Source organism: Orbicella faveolata, unplaced genomic scaffold (genome assembly GCF_042242905.1).
Source record: "Orbicella faveolata isolate gen_17 unplaced genomic scaffold, um_ofav_v1 contig_35, whole genome shotgun sequence".
In the NCBI taxonomy this organism is placed as follows: domain Eukaryota; kingdom Metazoa; phylum Cnidaria; class Anthozoa; order Scleractinia; family Merulinidae; genus Orbicella; species Orbicella faveolata.
In genome coordinates this window covers 29,825,668-29,849,042 of record NW_028301564.1, presented here as the reverse complement: position 1 = coordinate 29,849,042, position 23,375 = coordinate 29,825,668, and the positions used below count along the sequence as shown (strand labels likewise).

General features: G+C 40.5%; 2 protein-coding genes across 2 annotated transcripts; both read left to right on the top strand.

Annotated features, from left to right (window-relative positions):
- Positions 1–174: 174 nt before the first annotated feature.
- LOC110043051 (ubiquitin carboxyl-terminal hydrolase 38-like) lies at positions 175–8,171 on the top strand. The gene is made up of 7 exons (XM_020748453.2): positions 175–1,196; positions 1,862–1,963; positions 2,582–2,740; positions 3,416–3,603; positions 4,299–4,392; positions 5,012–6,427; positions 7,169–8,171. Exons 1-7 carry the CDS (start codon positions 267–269, stop codon positions 7,322–7,324), a joined length of 3,045 nt encoding a protein of 1,014 aa, XP_020604112.1. The 5' UTR covers positions 175–266; the 3' UTR covers positions 7,325–8,171.
- Positions 8,172–12,275: 4,104 nt separating this feature from the next.
- Positions 12,276–20,793, top strand: LOC110043067 (PC3-like endoprotease variant B). The gene is made up of 5 exons (XM_020748475.2): positions 12,276–13,942; positions 16,063–16,466; positions 17,026–17,202; positions 17,664–17,909; positions 18,527–20,793. The coding sequence occupies exons 1-5, from the start codon at positions 13,033–13,035 to the stop codon at positions 18,887–18,889; spliced, it is 2,100 nt and encodes a 699-aa protein (XP_020604134.1). The 5' UTR covers positions 12,276–13,032; the 3' UTR covers positions 18,890–20,793.
- The last annotated feature ends 2,582 nt before the right edge of the window (positions 20,794–23,375 follow it).

Below are 23,375 nucleotides of genomic sequence, written 5' to 3'. Positions count from 1 at the left end.
AAAATTGCACAAGCCGTTAGGTGAGAGCAATTTGAACGAATTGTCAAATACCGCAAGTAGTGATTTTCTTTAAATGATCCTCCTGTGACTTCCTGTAACTTCCTGTGATGCTCCTGTGACGCACCTTCACTTCCGGTGTATTGCTCCAGACAATGCCCCAGACCTCTTCAGGCCTGCGCCACATCCGGGTATGTATATGTTGTCAGCACAAACTGACGGCGAAGCATCAGTGAACGAATGCAGTTTTTGTAGTTTTTGCTGCCACCATGGACCAGATTTTAAGGGGAATTGTGGCTTCAAATCACCCTGAAAATGTCAAGAAGTCTTTAGTTCAACAACTCGTCCCAAAAACTAGCAATAACGTACCGGAGGATCAAAACAGGTCCATCTTTGAAATTGGAACTCAATGGATGACAGAAGAAAACTCACAGTTTCTGAATGAAACTGGAAGACTGTTGCTTACCACGTGGGCAAAGCGGCAAAAGGACGTTTTTCAAAAGTATTTCACTGAGGGATTTCTTCTGTCTTTTCTCGCTGAACGCGAAAAATTGTCTGTGAGTTTTATCGACTATTTGCGGACGTCACTTGATCTGGCACAACACACTCCACAAATATTTTCTTTGTACACGGTTGTGCGCCACAGAGCTCATATCTGGGTGGAAAAAAATTTAAACACAGACTTCTGCGCGGCTGTGGCACGTCTTTTAATTGAGTATAGCCACTGTTGGCCAGTTGGTGAGAATTTACTTCATTTTAACCTGTCACTGATCAATGCGTTGAGCGAAACTGAACTCCCTAAAACATCGAAAGAGGAAATGAAGTCATGCATTCAAAATGGTGCTGTTATTGGGGCTCTGCTTAATAAGATGTGGATGAAAAATCAAGCCCTTGTCTTTCCAGTTTTGACTGAAATTTTTAAGATTGTTTCCAGGGTGGGTCGCAATCCCTCGGTGGCCCTTGCATGTGTTGTACAGCATTTTTCGACTGATACCATTGAGTCAGCTACAAGCCTTGTGGCTGCTAATCCATCTGTTTCTGATGAAAGCCTGGCTCTTTCCCTGAGTCGTATGATCAACTGGCTTTCATGGCCAGGTGCAAAAAAAGTAGACAAATGGATTACTGGGTTTCTGAAGGCCTTGGCAAGTGCTAAAAAGCATTCAATTCTTATCTCTGTTACATTGAAAGAAGTTGCTCAGGTAAGTTTGTTTCCCCTCAAAATAGTCATTACCTTGTTTGTTTTTTGACATTTTGCCTCTATTTGCAAGCCTCTTTACATCTAATTAGTAGAGTTAGCTAATCTGGACAGCCACCAAGTTCACATTAACAGGGGTTTCATTAAGGGCCAGGGAGTAGGCAAATTGACCAACTGTGAGGATGATTTTTGCCCACCTGGTTTGACCATCTAGAGGAAAGATTTTCTTATAAAGAAGTTCATTTCAAAAAGTTTTGCTCACCTGTGAAAACCATTTGCCCTGTTGCAGAAAGAGTTACTGAAACCCCTGCACATAAGGAAAGTTCGCTTACATGTTACATTGCAAGGAAGGCAGGAGTGACATTTGAAAGCATGATACTTATAATGATAAACAGTCAAACCCTTATTAAGCAGCCACCTCCCATTTCCCTGGAGTTGGCCGCTTAATAGAGGTTGGTGTACCTTGAGTATTTTTCACCATCAGGTTAATTTTTTAGTGAACATGGAAACACTTCAAGACAATCAAGATAAGCGTGTGTTTGAATGTTTTTATCACTCGTCACGTTTTGTTTTGGAGTTTCAATTTTTTACATAATAGTGGTAACCTTTGTTATGTTCAAATCATTTCTTAATTTTCTGTATTTTGTCCTATTTATTTTTTCTCTGTAGGTTTTCAGCCGCTTGTTATTTCCAGTCGTCCGTGAGAGTACTATGGTTGTCCTGTCTCATATGCTATTGAGCTTTCGACACTCTCCTCAAGCATTTCATGAGGTAAAAATAAGTTCAAAAGTAGTTAGTTTGTTAGTAAAGCTCATTATTACAGTATATCTTTCAGTTTCTTGGCGCACTGTGATTGGTCAGTTTAGCAAGCCATATTCTACTGTATGGCCCGTTAAAATTTAAAGCTGTTTTTGTTGCTAAAATGTTTCCTGATTTATCATCAAGTGTTTTCTAACTTATATAGCAAGTAGTAGTTTAAAACTTTCTTTTACTATTATAAATTGTGTATTAAAATGTGCTAACAACTTAACAACGATTTCAAATTGACTCATTTTGCTCTCGACTTGTGTCAAAAATTTGAAGCTGTTTCGCGTGAATTGAAATCATTCCTGAACCCATCAGACAAACAGTAGAGATATAATAAATATCTTTCTACCTTGTCTTCTCAGTCCATACGGTACGTTATGGATCCTTTTTTTTTACCCTTTGATTTATGGCTCAAGCACAAAGTGTGCAGACCATAAATTGAAGGGGGAAAAACTCAGTCTGTACAGTATTACAGTATGGACCTTGAACTCGGTTAGTAAGAGGCATGTAGTGAAAGTGAAGTTATTAATGGTTATAAATCAGTAAATTGGTAAGAATTTCTGCCATGTTTAATTTTTTTAGATTGTTGAACATGTGCCCGGCCTTGTACAGAATCTAAAGAAGGAAAACAGTACATCCTCACAGTCTACACTGCAGACCCTTGCAGAACTTATGCATTGCCTCATGTATCAGCACACAGGCTTCCCTGAACTATATGGACCAGTTCTTGATAGTTTGCAGGTATTGTGGTGGTCAAATGGCCTTTTAGTACAATAATGAACATGATAATTCACAATGAATCTTTTTCAGATGCGTAATATTACAGTACTTATTTGGAATCTCCCAGTTGATTTGACCACCTCAAAATTACAGCCCCTTTTTTGGCCCAGAGGAAATGTTTAGTAAGTCATTTTCATATTTTAAAAATCTGTTGAATTCTATGACCACACTTTTATGGCCCAAAGATGGCTGTATGGTGTACCTGTGTACCTCACTAATGTGAGTTCTTACAAAAGTTCCAGGATTCACTTGAAGGAGTAATCATGTTGTTCTTCAGTGAAAGGAAAAAACCCATGACTGTTCACCATCTTTCATTTTTAGAAAAACAAGTCTACAAGAAAATTACATTTGCATGCTTGTGTAAATAATTGAGCTCTTTCTTCTACAGTGAAACCCTGCCTAATGTCCACCTCGTTATTACGGCCACTTTATTCTGGCCAGAACTAAAGCTCAGTCAGTCATTTTCTAATTTAGAGAACCCCTTTAATACGGCCACCCCAATAATATGGCTGGATTTTTGTGGCCCGTTTGTGACCAGACTAACAGGGCTCTACTGTATCTGTCTTGACTCCATATCAGTGCATTTTTAAAATGACGATTGATTTTTCATGCCAGACCCTCTTTTCATTTTACTAGGATTTACCTAAACCTTCAGAAGTCATGATAAAGAAGTGGCTGGCTCAAAGTGCATGGTCTGCACAGGCTCTTAACATTCCACTCATTGGTTTTACACCAAAATCTGAAACTGGAAAAACTGGTTTAGTTAACTTGGGCAACACATGTTATATGAACAGTGTGTTGCAGGCTCTCTATATGCTTGATGAGTAAGTTTTCAACTTAACTGTAAAGAATCTTTTGAAGAGGTGTTGTGTAAAAAATTTGTTGCATACACCTACTGGTAATTGAAGAAATGTTGTCAAGAAAAGGTATCAACCATAAACAATATGACACAGTGGTTTTCTGGGGAAACTTGTGGACAAAATTACTAATTTGCATTCTTACAGACTGTGTGAAAATGTTAAAACGGCAAGAAGACTTACCACTGTTAGTAGTATTGTAAGTAGGTTTTTTAATGTATTGTAAGTGACGTTTGTAAGTTTGTAAAAGCATTTTAAAAAAAGAAGACTTACCACTGACTGACTTAAGACTTAAGACTTACTGTATGACTTTATTACTTACTACCTTGGTTATGATGTCGAAGAAACTGCAGGTTTGCTGACAAAATCTATGTAAATATGTACAAAATGGGTGATATGAAGTAATTGGCATGACTACTGGAGTTACTTTTCACTGTGCAGTCAGTTGTAGGTCGGATCTCCTCTTTATAGTTTGTGTTCACTAAGTGTTACATATCTCAAAGTACTTAGTGTTCAACGTATATCTTGTTTTCTAACTTTGCTACCTTTAGGAAGGTATGGGCAGTTTCTATGTTTTTCTAAATCACCACTTTGGGCAGCTGACCTTTAATCATTAAATGTTATGTGGAAACAATCTTGATTATTCATTTCTGTGTTTACAGATTGCGTTATATTATTTTTGGGCATCAGACAAACCCTCATCAACCATTGCTGTATCACTTGCAGGAAGTGTTTGCCTTCCTTTCTCTAACACAGGTGAAGTTTTATTTCTTTTGTCTTATGTTAGTCTGCTGGCAGCTGCTTTTTTCTCTAAGGGTCGCTTAGACAAGTGTTTAGTCATTGCAAACACACAAGGGCGGTATGGTGGTGACCAAGTAGGGAAGAAGGCTGGACAAGGCCAGTATGGCCGTGCATGCCGCTCCCATGTCTCGTCCCATTCCCTTTTAGGTTAAAGTGTCTTGCCTCATAATCCCTGCTGAATTTCGAGAGAAAAACAGACTGCCAGCAGTCTAGTCTTATGTATATTGTTTGTTTTTTGAAAGAATTGAAGGCCATGTGGAAATTTAGAGCAGGGCCCAGTTGTTCAAACGGAGGATTACGCTATGCACCGGATAAATTGCTATCCACTGGATAAGTGTTAACAGAGCAAACCACGCTATCCACTGAATAGTGATTTATCTGGTAGATAGCATTATTCATCTTTTGAACAACCCTAGTCAGGCATGTGTTTCTCAAATAAATTGTTTCTCAGAATTATGTTTACCAGTAAAGATTTTCTACAAATTGACTTTAAAATGGAGCAAGGAAATATATGAAACCTGAAGGATTGTTTTCTGGCTTAAAACTAAACTCACTGTTGTTGTTTTTTTCACAGAGATCTGCCTTTGCGCCTTCAAAGTTCCTTCAGGTTGCTAGGCCTCCATGGTTTGCCCCTGGTACTCAACAAGACTGCTCAGAATTCCTAAAGTTCCTTCTTGACAGAATCAGCGAGGAAGACAAATCCCTTAGCAATAGCAACAATGACGAAATGCCTAAAACCTCGCTCATAGATGACACCTTTGCTGGAAAGCTGTTGGTGTGCCTGTGCTGTCGCAGGTGTAATAACACCTCCTGTAGAGAGGAAGAGTTCACAGACCTTCCACTGGCATTCCCACAGGCCAGTGAATTAGAAGGTCGGGTGGTGCCTGAACAGGATGAGAATTTGTCGTCTGTTAAGCAACCAGTTGAGCAGGATGAAATGAATGTGAATTCCACTCCAAGCTCTGATCGGAGTCTCAAAGGGGGAGATGTCACTCATAGCATAAATGCAACTGGTTTAACATCAAAGCCTGCTGAAGATGGCGATGCTGTTGCTGCAGCTTCATCGCATAGTGCTGCCTCTGCAGACAGTTCAATGTCTTTTACTACTGGGCCAAGTCTGCCGACAAAGTTACGCGAGTCGGGCCTGAGGGCCGACGCCCCACACATATCCCTCACAAAGTTACTGGAATATTTTTTTGAGCCTGAAGTACTTGAAGGTTCTAATCAATACCATTGTAATCAGTGCAATAGTTTACAGGACGCGGAGCGGAGTGTCACCATTTCCAAGGCATCAAACTTTCTTGTGTTGACACTCAAGAGGTTTGCTTACAATGTACGGACACAACAAAGGTCTAAGATACTACAGAGTGTATCTTACCCTCTTGTTCTGAAGTTGCCTCGTTTGCATATGAAAGAAAACGACAGGGGAAGGGAGGTACAGGATTGTGTTCCCGATGGAAGTGATGACAAAAGTAATGACATCATCACCCAGTCGTGTTTTAAATCTAAAAGAACGAAACAAGAACATGAAAGCATTGTAGACAGTACAAGCAGAGACACTGCCTTAACTTATGATGGAAAATCTGCCGCAGACATTGTCTATTCGCTGTGCTCAGTTATTGTCCACTCTGGAACTTCATCTGAAAGTGGACACTATTACTGTTACGCGCGCTCTTCTGCGCATCTGATTGGAGGAGGAGGAGAAAGTGACGTCGGTTCGAGTTCTAGAACGAGTGATCAAGACACATGGTTTCTTTTCAATGACAGTCGTGTATCTTATTCTGCATTCAGCACCTTTGCGGACGTGTCAAGGCGCTTTCCCAAGGATACTCCGTACGTGTTGATATACAAGCGGGTCAGCTCTTGTGCCACAGTCATCCCAGTTGAGAGCAGCGGTGATATAAGTATACCACAAGATAAGCAGGTTGGGGGAGAGATCAGACCGGAACTGGCAGACATTGTTAATCGAGATAACCTGTTATACTTGCAGGTGAGTCCGTTTAACCCTTTTACTCTTAGAGTACCAGCGGTCAAAGAGTTTAAAATCGCAGAGTTTATTTTAATTCAACTGTTACAGGCTAAGACAACAGACTTGAAGTTAGAACCACCTCGTGCGACATAATAAACATTGCATCGTGAAACGACTGCTCATTAGCTTTCATATAAATGTTCACACACTAGGGTTTGGAACCACCTTTTACAACTTACAAAAACAAATGAAGTGGCCGGTATGGGAAGGTTTACATGTTCTGAAAGCCGATCCGATGTCGTCTTCAATATTACACCCAACAGCTAAAAATCTCTTTAAAGGGTTTAAGTCGCTTCATATTTACTATAGCATGAGGGCTTCTGTACTCAAAGTGCGATGCTAGAGGAGGCAATATGTAAATAATGACCTCAACAAAGACTCCAATAGGTTTTGGCGCAGTCAGAACACGAGTAGCGTCTCTTAGTCAGTCGAGTAGTCTCTCTTAGTCAGCCGAGCGTGGCGCGAGCGTGGCGCGAAAAGAACGCGAAAGAAATGCCCTCGTGCGCATGCCCATTTTCTCTCGCGCTTTCCCTCGCGTTACGGTCTAAGAAAAAGAGAGAAGTTACTGGCAGTCTAGTGCGCAGTTAGGATCCAAACCTAGGACTAAACAGGGCGGGGCCATTATGGGGAAGTGAACGGTTGCCGTTAGTAAGGTCTTTGTTTAACGTACACTTTCATAATGCAAGCTCTCTTTGTTGTTAGGAGCGCGAGCGTCAGACGGTGAATACTGCCAAACGGAAAGTACGCTCAAACATCTACCAACCACCTGACGACGACGATGATAACAACATGGGACCCCCGGGGGGCTGCGGCAGCGGACCGGGATTTACTACTCCTTTTAACCGGTTTGTCTTCTAGTCAGTCTAGTAAAACCGGTTTATACCTTTAGGAAAATGTCTGACTTGCTTGTTAGTAAAAAAATAAAGTACATTTAGTGGAACCGCTGGCTGTAAACTCGGCGGGTTTCTCCTGCTTATTTTAGTCAACTAGTTTTCAATTGCCGAATTGCGAGAATCTGCTGTAAATGAGCTTCGCTTAAAATTGGTTTTAGTTTTTCACCTTTGTCGCATTAACCAAGCAAAGAAGTAGCCAAAGGCGACTTAATTCAACATTGATAATACATCACGCGATTAGTTTGCCCTTCGCTGAGCTTTAATTGATTTTTTTCTGTGTCAGCTTTGTTCTGCGGCCTTATTAGTGTCCACTTAATGAAGCCACACTGGCAAGAAAACGTGTAGATGCTAAAAAAGAAAGTGCACAATGCAGTTGAAAAGTCTTTGTTGAGTCCAAGAGTGCGGCGTGTTTTGCAGTGAAGGAGCTTATTGCCAGAGAAACGATTCCTTTTTGGTCAAGCAATTAGAAAATCAACGTGTAGACACAAGAAGCAGAGTCCAAAATGCAATTAAAACCTTTGTTGAGTTTATTTGTGTGGCGTGTTTGGCGGTTGAAGACATTTGTATTTAAAGAAACTATACTGAAAACTTCGGATCGGTTTATGTAAAATATATAATGGTAATCGAAGAGTAGGTTACTCGCATAGTCCTCCTTGCCCCGTGAGAGGCATAGGGCATCGATAGCTTAGTAGTAGGTGATCTGATTACATTGTGTAACGTTGCAGTAAAGGGACAGATTTTTCATGCGTAATATGTTGAATGTAAGATATCGTTTTGTTGATAAACAACAAATTAAACATGTCACCCTCTCAGCTCAAGTTACATTTTTATTTTTTTTATTATTATTTCTTTTTTTGTTTTTGCTTTGGAAGTGCAGCGGGTAATCTCTCGTTTGACGTGTTATTTGTACTCTTTTCAGTAAGTGACTGAGTTGGAGAGTTGGATATTGAATGTAGAATGTTATGGAATGAGAACGGTACGAATTCTAGTCTGTTTTAGTTCATAACGGAATACGCCATTTCCGAGTTACCTTGTGCCTCTGTTTCAAAACGAGTTATCGTCTTTCATAAGAAAATGAGTTTGATTTGCATGAAAATGAAAGTGATGATGAGTGATTTACACGCGAAGACTCGTTTTGACGCAGAGGCAACAGGCAACTCGAAAATGGCCTGTTTTGCCTTGCAACAAGAATTTATAAGAACTTATTTACAGGACTTTCACTGAATCAACTTTGGAAATGCGACCTCGCTTTTTCAGTTTATCCATATTGTAAGCCGTTTTTATACTCGCCTTATTAGCCAGACCCTGATGGACTCCTCTCATTTTTCAACTACTGGTGCCTACAAACTCTAACACATTATTCTTGGGTTTCGAGCTTTCCGTATTGCTTTAAGAAACGCCTCGTCAACCTCAAGTTTTTTACTTTTCGATGCAGCGCTTGTAAAAACTCATTCACTGAAACTGCTCTGAAAGAAGCGTGGCTCTTATATCCAAAACTGATCGCAACAACAACTAAACCAATTGAAGATTAGGGTAAGAGAGTTAATTACCCTTGAAAATGAAAATGGTCAAATTTGAGCCAACGACGCCCAACAATGTTGCGATCGTTTGGCCGGGGCTTTGTGCACCAGTCGATTAGACCACAGTCCCCCGGTTCCCGGGACATAGCAGGGAAGGTAATTCATCTCGAGCTATTTTTGATTAATTCCAGTTTCGGAAATCGCAGGAAGGTCTAAAAATAGCCAATCCTGTGTCGTGCATTTTGCTCACGTGGACAGTCCAAGCGGCTTTACACGCTTTTTCCAGGGCGCTTATATGTAGGGCGGTGAAACGAGCGGGTCCGAGCAAAAAGGTGTGATGCAGTAGACTGGGGGTCTACTAAGACGAGCAGATTTCGCTTACTTGCACTAGAACTTAGATTTCTGAAGAAATTCCACGAGACTCCCTTCTATATGAATTAGCAACCTCGTTTGGTGCATTTTTTGTTCTTAGGCAATGGGAAAAGGTGAGTTTTTTTTCAGGGTTGAAAACAGGACTTCAAATTTCGCGCTGTGAATGAGTAAGATCTGCTCGCGCTAGTTGTACGCGTAAGCTTTTGACTTAAGAATAAAGTTTATGCAAGAAAACTCTCTACTCTGGTATCGGGTTATTTCTCAGAACAATGTTTAGTCATAACCGAAATCTGTTTCGATAGTTTCTTATTGTTTCTGCTCGTTTGGCGAGTTTGCAGAAGCTTTTGAACCTGGAAAGGAAAATAAATCTGACGCGTACAAGTAGCCAATTTGCATAATGCAGCGCGTGCATTTTCTAAGTCCGAGTCGGTGTTTTCAATTGTCAATATAAAATCTTCACGAAGATCATTTCTGTCATCTTTTGTGCTGAGATGCTGCAACAATTATCACCAACGCTATAAGGCTACTAACTTCATGTGTGTTACTTTAACATAGTGAAATTTTATACTGCGAAAATGAAATAGATATGGAGTTTTGAGAACTCAAACAACAAAATCGAAATTGAATCCTTATTCGGGTTGATCAATGAAAGCGCTACCGTAACTGTGCTGATTGTTTCTGTTGTCTTCCCATATTTTAAGCCAAACTTTTAATGTGTTCTCAAACATTCATCAGTCTTGAACATATTTTAAGCCAGAGATATTGTTTGAGTTCGATGTACGTTTTTACACGAAAGAGTGGAATTGAAGTCCAATTTGTCATGTTTATAGCTACAAAACACGCAATGGCGGGCGCTCTTTTTCATCGACAACCAACGATTTATTGGATTTTCACCGTGACAAACAAAACTGAGCAGTATTTACAGACAAAAGTGTTTATGCCTTGATGAAACATCGAATGTTGATTGCAATTCAGGAGAAACTCAAACTCGCAAAATTTTATTACTTTTCGGTCTCTATGGCAAAATCCAAGCAAGCGTTTGCCAAGAGTAGGGAAACTTTGAAGTTCTGAAACGCTGCTATATCCAAATACATCCAGCTGGTTTTTTACTATGTTATGTAAAAGCTATCGATCTTCAACATATGTAAAATTTAGAGCGGAGTAATGTGGAGTACTCGTAAAAGAAGAAGCGGATCACGGCTTGGTCATGATAAGCGGGACATACCTGCAGTCGACACTGTCTTACCTCACTCAAATTTGGGCAGCCTACGACGAAACTACCTAAACATCATTACAAAAGACATAAACATATTGCATTTTGGGTCTAAAGCATCAAAAACACTTTTGAAAATACAGCACTGGTGGCTCAAAAATAAAGAAAGAAAATTTGATTCCGGTTCGTTGAGAGGAAATTTTTGGCAGCCATTAATCTCACCGGAGGCGCGGAAAGAGCGCTCGTGCCAGTCCTTCCCCGCATTACACATTGGACCAAGAGCGGACTGCCCGTTTCACCGCCCGGCCTTTTTCCGCCCTGCTTTTTCTCTTCACGAAACCACCAACGCGCGTGGTAATATCCGCGGAAGGACTGGGTAACGTCTTAAAATGACTTGATAGATGAGGCATATGGTTCTCTCATTTCTCATGTTCTCTTACCAGAGCTTAGTTCAAAATATCAACGTTACTCTGACACATGTCGCAGCTAAGTGGCTGCATAGGCGCGTAAGCCTCATTCGTCGCCTGTTCTTATTTTTCCTTTATGTTTCACACCGGTGAAAGGGAGGAGAAAAAAACCGTGACCTGTTTTTGCGACGACTTAATAATAACAAAAACAATAACGGCTTTTATTAGTAAATTCAAGATAAATTGGCTCTTCTATGCTAATATAAAAGGCTGACAGCTAAAAGTACAAGTTGCTTACAATAAAAGACACTAGAAATTAATTATACGTTCTAAAAGTTTTAAAAGGAAGTTAAAACCGAAAATTATTGGAAAAGCCTTTCTTTAGGTTTTCTTTTAAAATATATTTTAATCTTTAAAACATATTTTATATTTTATTTACTTATTTCGTGTGTTACAATTAAATTCGCCGGCAGGAAAAAGGAAAGAAATATAAACCTTTTACTTTTACATCTCGGTTCTTGTAGTTTTTATTCCACCCGGCGATAACGATTAACGATAATCACTAGTTTCACAACGATATTCACGGATTAACGATATCCACTAGTTTTCTAAGCGCAGGCCGTTCCCAAAATCAGTAAAAAAAAAAAAAGTAATTTAAGTACTCGATAGTATGCTAATCATAACAAACCCCAGAAGATAAATAAAGCTGATCAATGCATGAGAACCTCAAATGCCCAAAGTCGATCCCTCACTTTTCTCGTGTGTGAGCAGGTGTAAGTTTTGATCCTGGTGGTGAAAACTTATACATCCCAACTCTGTGATATCTAAACCGCCCACATAAACGTGTTTGAACAGCTTTTGAAGTGGCTAAGTCCAGGTATGAAATTTCAAAGCTGGGGAGTTAACACACTCTGGAGTTAAATTACTACTTTTGTTATGTTTTATAGTGTACGTGCTCGTGTTTACAAGAGAGAAAGAACAATCAGAAGTTAATAGATAGGAACCTAAAAGGATTTTTTTCCTTTTTTCGCGCTGGCTAAACACAAGAGAGAATGATCTTTTAGTCCTTCAGTAGCAGTAATTATCATTTATCTATTTCCCGTTACTGCTTTAGTAGGAATGTTATAAGAATCGATATGTTGATTAGACTATGAGTTCCTTAGCTCCCTGTTTTCCCGTAATCGAGTAACAAGCAATAAAGAGAGCGAGTGAACATCTTATGGAGACATCTTGTCTTCTCCCAATCAAATTCTCCCGAGCTTGAAGAGGTGCGAGTAAGGGGAAATACTCAAAAACTCTTTCAAAAGACATTTAGGAGTAGTGTTTTTTTAATTAAATGCTTCTTTGTTTTCTGTTTTCTGTTTTTGCTTTCGTTTTTGGTGTTGTTCTCCGAAAACTCCCGACTCGGCGATGCTTGACAATCTCGCCAGCGCTGTGTTTAGTTTTGAACTGGACATACTCAGCTCAGGGACCAGCTTATAAGATTACCAACCCGGCGAGAAGTGGTTTCTCTTAACACTTCCGGACAGGAAGAGTGCTTCCGGCGGAAGGAAGATAAAGATCGCTATATACAATTCCAACAGGGGTAGAGAAGTAAAAACTTTCAATCAGTGAAGAAATACTTCAAACATCACATCAAGATCTTATGAATATATAACATTGGATCACACTTTAGGTCTCTGCCGTGTTAAAAACCGCCTGAGCACCTGTGAGAGAAGACGGGTTACTCATCGGGGAATTTAGACGTGTTTTCTTGCATAGTGAGTTTTTATTAAGTCTACCACAGAACAGAGCTCACAGGAATAAATTACTGCTGTTTACGTCGAGCTGAAATTTCTTATTCATTTTGAGAAGAGGCACGTGTAAAATTATTTTCTTTTATGTTGTTTCTCTGTTTGGCATAAGAAAAGTGGGCAGCATATTTTCCTTGTCCCTCTCTCTCTCTGACGTCTTCAATCACCGTTGCCATGCAAGTTAGTGAACCTTCCTGACATGTCTCGTGCTTGATTGGATCGAATGTTAATATCGCTTGCAAATGAGCAGTTAGCATGGTTAATGGTTTTGAAATTTTGCATAGTTATTAAAAGTCAGTTTAACCCTCATCCCATCGTCATCAGCTAACAATCGGATCTGAGGGAAGAGCAACGCGAGATTTCGCGCAATGACTTTGTATATTATTTTGTTCGGGTTACTTTTGTGTTTAGCGGTACACAGTGATAAGAGGTTCGAAGATGTTGAAACTGATGGCGAAATTTACACCAACGCTTGGGCAGTTCAACTCGACACGCATGACGAAACAGTGGCGGACGAAGTCGCGGCAGCGTCAGGATTTAAGAATCACGGAACGATAGGTAATCTACCTGGATATTTCAAGTTTGTCCACGATCAAACGCCAAGCCGGCATAAGCGAAGCGCAGAACATCACACCCAGCCATTACTAGATCACCCGCGGGTCGAGTGGGCCAAACAACAAACTTTACTCTTCAGGTACAAACGAGGCTTCGAAGCATTGGATCGGTTCACGCGCGCCGAGGAAAACAGAAGATATTTCAATGATCCGGAGTGGAATAATGAATGGTATTTTGGTACTCTCAAAGCTGACGAGACCAGAGGGAATCTGGGTATTTTAGAGGCTGTTAAAGATGGTTACACCGGCCGGGGAGTTGTTGTTACCATTATTGATGATGGCTTAGATCATACTCATCCCGATCTAAAACGCAACTTCGATCCCCATGCGAGCTACGATGTAAACGACGATGATCCTGATCCACATCCAGATGACTCCAAACCAGACAATGCTCACGGCACAAAATGTTCAGGAGAGGTAGCAGCAGAAGCCAATAACGGGGTATGTGGGGTAGGAGTAGCCCATAACGCCAAAATCGGCGGTATAAGAATGTTAGATGGGCCAGTTACTGACGCGTTGGAGGCGAAGGCTCTGGGTTTTAATTGCGATTACGTCGATATATTCAGCGCATCTTGGGGACCGAAGGACGATGGAAAAACCTTCGGCAGGCCTGAGGAATTGGCCAGAAAAGCCATGAAAAAATGCGCGGAAACCGGCAGACGAGGTTGGTGTTTCAGGCTTATGTGTTAGTGTGTGTGTTGGGTTTAACAGTTAATGAACTGTCGCTGTTTTTCCTTTCTGCGACTTTACCTATTTCTTTTATGTTTTTGTCAGAGCAGTGAAACAGATGGCCGTATTTTATACTTCTGTTTATTAATTACGGCTTTTCTTGACACTCTCTAAGACTGACTTGTTAACTAACTGAATTATGCACATACGTTAACTATTATGATAAACAGTGAGTTGTTAGAACAACACTGGCTTGGAGCAACAATGCAATTAGCGTTGGCGGGTTAGATTTCCTTCTAACTTTTATCTCTATTTTTTCACACAAAAAATCCCACAGAGAACATTAAGACACGGTACAATGATTTCTTTATCTTAACAGTTGCAATTTTTTTGCAGTTGCTATAATTTTACATGAGATCGAAAGCAAATTCTGCCTCTGTTGTTTCTGTGGGGGAGGAATGCAGCGTAATATTGAATGTTTATGTTTTTGGCGGACACTTAAGGAAACAAACAGATTCCCACGTAAACTTGGAAGCAAAAAGTATTTTTGTTAATGACATTTTACAAGGTCGCTGCAGATAATAACACATGTTCTTTAAACTGTCTTATTTGAAATGCTATCGTGGGACTTGTAGGAAATCTCCTCGAAACGCATTTAAATCATATTCTGAACACGCTCTTCAATGTTGTGTCTAAATGTATTTGTAATTTGCCCGAGAAATGGTAAAAAAGAGTTCTTCGCAAATTTCAATCAATTTCTAGAACGTTTTTGCCTGTTATGATATTTTACCCGGCTTTCTATAAGCCACAAAGTTGTTATATAAACGTTATTCTATAAAAAGAGAATTTAGTTCGTATTTTAATTTTGAACAATTAATTTCGCGTGTTAATTTTCTCCTCTATTTAAACAGCTTCTCTAGATCCTTTTTCTTAAATACGTTCACTGTTCAAAGATAAGCGTTCAAAATGACTCTCGAACGTCATTTTGAAGGGCGACTCACAACTTGAAACCTTTATTGGAAGCGATCAACTTTTTTCAAGCGACCATGTTTGAGTAATGATATTCTGTCCGAGCCACCTGAAATGTTGGCGAAAGCTAGACTGCAGGTGTGTTTTAATACTAGCTAAGAACTTCAAGCTTAAACAAACCACGAAGCGACAATGGCAACGTAAATGTTGCCAAACAAACGGTTTCAATTCGTGACCGTTTCTCTCGATGGGTATGTACAGTCATGGCTAATACCAAGCCTGCTTGTTTTCATCGAAATCGTCTGTATATGTCGTCAGGTAAGACTGAACAGAGACTTCAAAAAGCGTCGACGCTAAAAGCCTCCATTTAGCTTCCAAATTTGGAGTAATTACAAATGAGTGTTTTCCATCGTTTTTATTGTGGGTTAATTTTAGACGGAAAACGCCTTAAAATTATCAACTAAAGGGAGAAACAATAGGCAGGTGAACATATTAGGTACGTCTTTCGGTCATGCGCGTAAAGGAATACTTCAATAAACTTAGGCCCAGTTCAGACCTTCTGCGGGGCCGAACTAGCACGGCAAAAGCACGTCGTCCGAATCAAACTTTTGAACTAAGTTCTTCAAGAAATTAAGTTCGACAACCTCTGTCGTGCTACACGACTCTGGCATGGCGGCGATTCAAACGTCGTGCTTCTGCCGCGCCAAACAAAATTCATAAATTATGTTAATGATAATGATCTAAGGTGCGTACATCACAGAAGTGGTGATGGTGGGATTGCGTTTCCGCAGGGAGTTACGAGGAGAATTGTTACGTAGCTTCAGTAAATCTGGACTGTGGTACGGCGCTGAATCAGAGTCCGACAGAAGCACGACGTCTAAACTGCTCCTTAGTCGCAAATCATAGTATCTGGTTATTTTTTTTTCTTGGCGATCTGATTTGCCACAACCTAAAAATAATCAGAGTCGTGTTTCTGCCGTGCTGAAGTCGAGCGTTATTAAAATTATGCTCGACATTGCAGAAGCGCGACGTCTTAACTGCTCCGTAGTATGAAATCATAGTATCTGGTTATTTTTTCTTGGCGATTTGATTTGCCGCAACCTAAAAATAATCATCTAGCTATAAACGTTCAATTATTCCTTCTAGGAAAAGGCAGTTTGTATGTGTGGGCAAGTGGAAATGGCGGCAATTCCTTGGATGACTGTAACTGTGATGGCTACGCTTCGAGTATCTACACCTTAACCATTGGTTCAGCCAGCCCTACTGGATTTCGACCGAGCTACGACGAGAATTGTCCGTCTACAATGGCTGTAGTGTACACAGGAGATGCTGGCGCGGGAAAACGGGAACCCTACAGTCACCTGGTTACCACCTCTCTGTTTCATGAGTGCGTCACGCATTTTTCTGGTACCTCGTGTGCGGCACCTCTGGCAGCAGGAATCTTTGCGCTGGTTTTGGAGGCGAACCCCGAGCTCACTTGGCGAGATATGCAGCATTTGGTTGTCCAGACTGCCGAGAAAAATGATCCTAAAGGGGCCTCTTGGAGTAAGGTGAGATTCTATGATATTCTACCAGTGGAATTGAGCGACGGGCCTCAAGCCAGGAATAGGAAACGTGCTCTGCTTTATATTTTCTTTTCGTTGCTTTGTTTTGTTTTGTTTTGTTTTGTTTTGCTTTGCTTTGCTTTGATTTGATTCGATTCGATTCGATTTGTTTTTTGTTTGTTTTGTTTCGTTTTGTTTTGCTTTGTTTTGCTTCGCTTTGCTTTGCTTTGCTTTGCTTTGCTTTGCTTTGCTTTGCTTTGCTTTGCTTTGCTTTGTTTTGTTTTGTTTTGTTTCGCTTCCCTTTTCTTTGCTATGCATTGTTTCTTTCTGTTTTGTGGCTATCATAGGTGCTGCGGCACTGGTGGCAAATAAGACCGTGAGAGATGTCGCTCGCAGCCTCACCTATCGTGCTGCAGTTACTGTAAGAACCTGCTCACAGACTAGATTGCGACCCGATTTTGTGGCCTCCGCTGTAAATGACTACTAGCTTCTCGGTTCGGCCTCGAAATCACCAAGAGATCGAGCCACATCGTCATGTCCTAACCTCTGTTTTTTTTTTTTTCAGAATGCCGCTGGTCATTTCTACAGTCGTTCGTATGGTTTTGGCGTTTTGAACGCGAACTCTTTGATAAAGAAAGCTAAGGAATGGAGGCATGTTCCACAGCAGCTTTCATATAAAGTACCAGGTGCCTTAACAAGAGATAACGCAGAGATACCTTCTAGGAGAGAGACGGTTTTGAAGGTGACAAAATAGATAACAAGTTTTTATGTTCCTTTATATATTTGTTCGTTTTCTTTACGTATACGACGCTTACTGTTTGTAAGAGTTTGCAGCGTTTGTTATTCACAGAACCGAGGTGGTCAAAAAAGCAAAATAGCTTTTATTGCAATATTATCAGCGGTTTGTCATACAGACGAGGCTTAAGGCGGCGTCCACACGAGGCTGGAGAAATTTGAAAGCACAGCTTTATTTCTACGTTTAGGCCTACCGTCCACACTAATCCGTCGCGAAAACGGAGCTTTTCGAAAACGCTCTTCAAACCGGGGGAATTTGAAAATGGCGGCTTTTCGTTTTCGTGTGGACGGAAAACATTTTGAAAACGGAGCTTTTCGAAAACGAGAGAATCATACTCTCTTTGTAAAGTAAAAAGTTTTATTTGAGATTTTGCCTAGACTAAACAAGTTATTTCTCGTTACTAACAGCTAAACAATAGAAAAGACGACATCAAAAAGTTGGAGCATGTTCAGCTCGTCTTATCGGTAAGCTACCGCCGCCGGGGGGACATGGTCATTGATCTTGTTTCCCCTCAGGGGACCACTTCCCGTCTTTTGGCCAAGAGACCATTGGATAGCTCTAGTGACGGTCTTGTCAAGTGGCCCTTCACAAGTGTGGAATTCTGGGATGAAAAGCCGCAGGGAGAATGGACAGTGACGATCAGGGATGAAAAGGTGATGTACTTTGCAAGCAAGACTATTTTACAACGTCGAAAATGTTCTTAGAAAATAAAATAAAGTAAATCTAAAACTTCGTGATCAAAAAAGAAGAAAGCAACAAGAAAAACGAATAGCATAGACGGTTTGAAAAATCAGTCATCGATCGATTCCGCCGATAAAAAAAATGCTTTAAACGAGGGTATAACTCAATTTTAAAAACGCTGCGCAAACTGCTGACTTCCTTGATGTCGAAAAGAGATTTAGAAGACAATTTAGTGCGAGACAAGTCATATGGTAAAAATAAGCAACTAGGAATTGCGCACGATTTATATACAGTCGTAGCTTCCCAGCTCGTCCAAAAAAAAAAACCGTCGTGATTTCTTTTTGAAGGAGAAATTATCCTTACCCTCCCCTGCAGAAACCCCACATGTCAGTACACAGCCAATATAAGTTCAGCCAGAACATAAGTGGCCAGCAAGAAGGCCAGTTCTAAACAATTTTTAACAGCTAGAAAATAGAAAGCCAAAACAATCGTAGATCTAATATGCAAACTCAACGGTATTCTCCAAATTTAAATCTTTCTTTAACCACGTGCGTACATTCTTTTGACAAGTTTCTTTGACAATTTTCAGTCTGAAAACGAGTTTTCTCCGAGACACGGCAGCGTAATGTTCGACGAAGGAGAGTCGCCTCAGAGAGATCAGCCCGCTAACATCGCCAATGATCTTTCTTACGGTCGCTTCAAGGAGGATTACATGAAGGTGACAAAAAGATCAGTCGACACGTTCCCTCAACGCGACGATGAACCCAGTTTCCAGCGCGAGCTCTCTCACGGACGCTTTAAGGACGATTACATGAAGACAGCGGATGCACCAAAGCTGCCTAACAATATGGCCAGTGACGAGGGAGACTGGTGCAAACCATCAGCTGATCTACAAGGACCTGTGGCTGGGTGTGTAGCAGAATGGTCTCTTGTCCTGTATGGTACAGCCTAAATGGAATCTTAATACAAAACTTTTGCCAATTCAAAAAAGAAAACCTTTTAAAAGCTTTGGTCACACTACACATCTCCCCTATTTGGTCAGAACCTCCAAGCATGCGCACAGCCAATTACCCGTGGAGTGGTAGCCACATGGAGCTGTTTTGTTCTTTTTCTATTTTTGTCCTCGTAAAGACCCTCACTAAGCAATGAACGAAAGCCGAAAACCCGTTCTGGCCAAACTGCGGGGTGTGTTGGGTGACCTTAGCTTTTAATGATTTATTTTGTAGTCCCATCCCAGGGCAGTTTTCCAATTCAAATCAATTCAATTCAAACCTTGAAAGGAAAAGTGGCCTGGGGACGAGACGAAAGGAATCGTGAAGCGGAAAACTGGCGAGTTTGATATTTTGAGATTCGTCAATGTTTTCTATTGTTTTCTGGCTGACCTCTGCGTATATAGGCCCCGTTCACACTACACAGGAAAAATTTGAAAACGCAGCAATCACCGGCGACAGAAACGCTTGAGTGCGCCCTAGAGCATGCGCATAGTAAGGGTCTTATTAAATCCACGTGGCTACCCTGTTGTTTTTCCCGTCATCACATGTTTATCGTTACGTCATCGTTTTCGAAAAGCTCCGTTTTTAAAATGTCCTCTGTCTACAATGAAACGCAAAGCCCATGTTTTTAAATTCCTCCCGTTCGAAGAATGTTTTCGAAAACCTCCGTTTTCTGTGGGCAATTTATCCAGATTTGTTTGGACGGTAGGAAATAAAGAAATAAAGCTGCGTCTTCATATTTCCCCAGCGTAGTGTGGACGAGGCCTTAGAAAGAATTTTGGGGGACCTTGCGTCATACATATAATTTATGTTAAATTCGGGGTGTTTGGGGGTTTAATTGAATTTTCGTGTTTCGTATTTTTGTTAAATTATGACTTATGTATTTTACAAATATGCTCCATCCTCCTTTCCTCTCCCCTCCCCCTCCCCCCCCCCCCCCCGTCCTTCCTTTTCGTCTTGGAAGGATAAAAATAACGAGTGACGGCATGAACAGTAATTAAACAAGTTTAAAAAACCACGATTATGGACTGTAATTGGTAGAGTGCGATTCATTTTAATTGTTTCGCTGGTTGAGTCGCAGTTATCATTGACTGCAGCCAAAAACGCGATCGTAGTTTCGCGTGTAAATGCCGCGGGCGGCACCGAGAAGGGACCAAAGAACTCGGGCATGTAAGCAAGTGGTATTGCGTGGCGACAACTTTTAGGACCGCTAATAAATACTGATTTGACCTAATTATTCTCTTGCAAGAGCAAGAATGCGAACTGTCCCGATTTCACTGAGAAGCAAAACAAGCAAAAACCAACGAAGAAAAAATAATATGCCTAAGTGTTGATTGATTTGATTTGAACGGAGACTAGGAAAATCGGACTGGTTCACAGTCTTATTCAAGTCATACCGGTCAAATCGGCCAGACTTACTTGAATTATTTAGTATAGGGGATAAAAGGGTTGAGTAGAATTAAATCTTAGAAAATAAACCTACTGTCCTCGTTACAAGCTAGTGTAGCAACAGCTAAATCTTTCAAGCTCCGGGGACGAATTGAGTGTATCAAATGGTTGATGTGAGGGGATAAAAGGGAAAGTAATTTATGATCTGTAAACCTAATATGTAAGCCTTAGTTGTGCCTGAGAAGAATTATTATTATTTTCAATGAGACTTTTACGTTTGACGAATAAATTTCTTGCTCCATTCGCCCAAAAAGTGACATTAACTATTCCAATATTACAAGAAAATGACAACAATTATATTAACAATATATATATTGATGGAATTGTTGAGGGTTGTTCGCTTAACAGTGAAAAGCTGTTTTTAATGGTTATGTCCTATAGTGGGATATAGAAATAAAAAACATTTTTATTTCGATTTAGGCTGTCGACATGTCTTGTTTTGTTTCCTAGCGCCTGAGCAACCCAAACGTTTTTCAATGAAGAGAGAAATAAGTTTTGCCCTGTTTCATTGACTGCTTCGCTTATTTCTCTGCTTCCAAGGCTAATCTGCTTTGTATGAATTTAAAGTGGCTCTGACATCTTAATGGCCGTTGATAACGACATCTTCGAACGTCTGTGAAAGTGGCTCGCTCCAGCCATGGTGTAGATATAATAACAGTTCTCTTGGAATCATTTATTTGTCTCAGTTTCACGAGACAGAATGAAAGGGCGATAAAGGAAACATTTTATGGGGATGGTCTTATTTAATCTCCACTGCATCTTCTCAAAAGCAGGATCACTATCCTCTCTTATTATTATGATGATGATGATGATGATGATGATGATGATGATGATGATTATTATCGTATCTACAACAAAATTGTCGATCGTGATTGGTTCTCCGCGCGCCTATTTGTCACGTAATCGGCGCGGGATCACGTGGGTGTCCAATCGCAGGTATACAATTTGAACTTTTTGTAATTGAATACCTATAATTGGATACCCATGTGATAGCCAGCTATTACCCAATTTAATGAGGGTCTTTAATTGGCAACCGACCTGTTTTCATGTTCTGCTTTTTTTCGTTAAAATGTGTTGTTGTTGCATTGTTTTTGAAAAGCTCTCAGTTTGTTCGAGATCAGCTCTGCTTCAGTCATTCAGATTTCTCCAATATTGCGTCGCGGATCTGTGCCGGATACAATCGAATTTCTGTTCCAAGCTACCTATTGAGCTGAAATCCCTGGGATAGCTCAAAGCAAGAGATTATCAAGGTAAGAGTGTGAATCCCCCATATAGGCCTTGGTAATCCCTCTTACGTTATTTTTAGACATGGTACCCAGTTCTTTCGGGGATGCTACTCGCGCGAAGCGTGGACAGTCCAAGCGACTTTCTCGAACTACCTGAGACGAATGGCGGAAAATTCATTTTATATGTTTGGATTTTCAAATGAAGTTTCATAGCAGAAATGTTTTATACACTCTCATCCGTCTCTTTGTTCGGCTGGGCTTTGGTTTGTTTTGTGCTCGTTTTGCTGTTTATTATTATGCGTGGTTATGCCGTTTATTCGGTTTTAGGGAGTTTACGTTACGTCAAACGGCAAACGGCAAAAATGAAACTTTTGCTGTCTTCCTTCAGCTGTCTGTACAGTAGAGTGAAAATATTTGTATTTGCGGTGAATAGTAGAAGACATTTTTCTATTTTTGTCTGATTTATTTAAGGATTACAAGAAAAGAATAAGAACTCAGAGGTAATTTTTGTCGTTTGCCGTCTGCCGTAGACATCATGCTTAAACTCTCTCATAAACAAACTTCAACGGCAACGGGTACAATAGGGAGCTTAAGAAAACCACGACGACGACGGCAACGGTAACGTCACTGAACAAAAGGTTTACTGAGCAGCACGATGGCTGTGCACGTGCGTCATAGTTCTTGGTGCATTTCTCTGCCGTCCCCTGCAAAACAACAACGTGAACTGACCAAGTTCTGCGTTGTCTGGAGAACGTGAAACAGAACGGCTAAATTTTTTGATTGTTATTTCAAATTTATCGCTGTGTTCCGGATTTAGTTTTGCGATAATTTTGACAGTGATAAACAAAGTAAAAGACCTTATCGCGAGATTAATTAATATATCGCGAGATTAATTAATATAAATTCATTTTTAATCGACGTTTTCCTCGGCGTCGTTCTGCATATGCACATTCTGCATATTTGAGAGAACTACGACGACCAAGTTTTAAAATTTCTTTTTCGAATTTTGACGCTATCTTACATATTCTGTTATATATATTATAAAAACCCACGAAAGACCACGAAGCAATGTAAACAATATGGCGTCTGTGGTGTATTTTCGTTTCCTTTCTGAGTGCCGCTTTAAAGCTCAAGGGCAAATGATTTTTTAATAATTTGCTACCATCTATCAGGAATTCCTCTTCCTTGGTTACTTCCTCACTTCAGCGTCATGTCTTCGGCGTCACTTCCACTCGCAGCGACCGAGAAAAATCTCATAACAACGATCGCAGCTTTCCTCTCAGAGTCCCACGCGGATTTACGAGGCTCGCAGGAGTTGTTTATTCATTTATTTTGGGCATCTTTCCTACAGAATGTGTTGGAGAGGAAACGTCCAGTGAAACTAAAAAAGAGGTAGACGGAAAAACACCTAAAACACAGCCCATGAAGATCGATAGTTGAATTTCGTGACACGTTTGGTCGCGTTTCGTCGTTAAGCTTCGTTTGGCAAAATTCAAAAGCTAATAAAATAAAAACGAAACGAAACAAAATGCTCGAGCAGTTACTTTACTCAAAGGCGATATGGCGAAAAGAAAACCTCGTTTGATGGGGACGAGGAAAGAGTGGTACAGTCAGGGTTACGGTTAGTGTCTCGGTGAGATTGTTTAGTTTACTTCTAAATTTTCAACGCACTGGTAAAACCGCCCATGCGAGCTTTGAAATTGAATGAAACCACTACAAGCGATCGTTTATGCACATAAACGTGGGCTAATATACATTTATCAAACCCAAC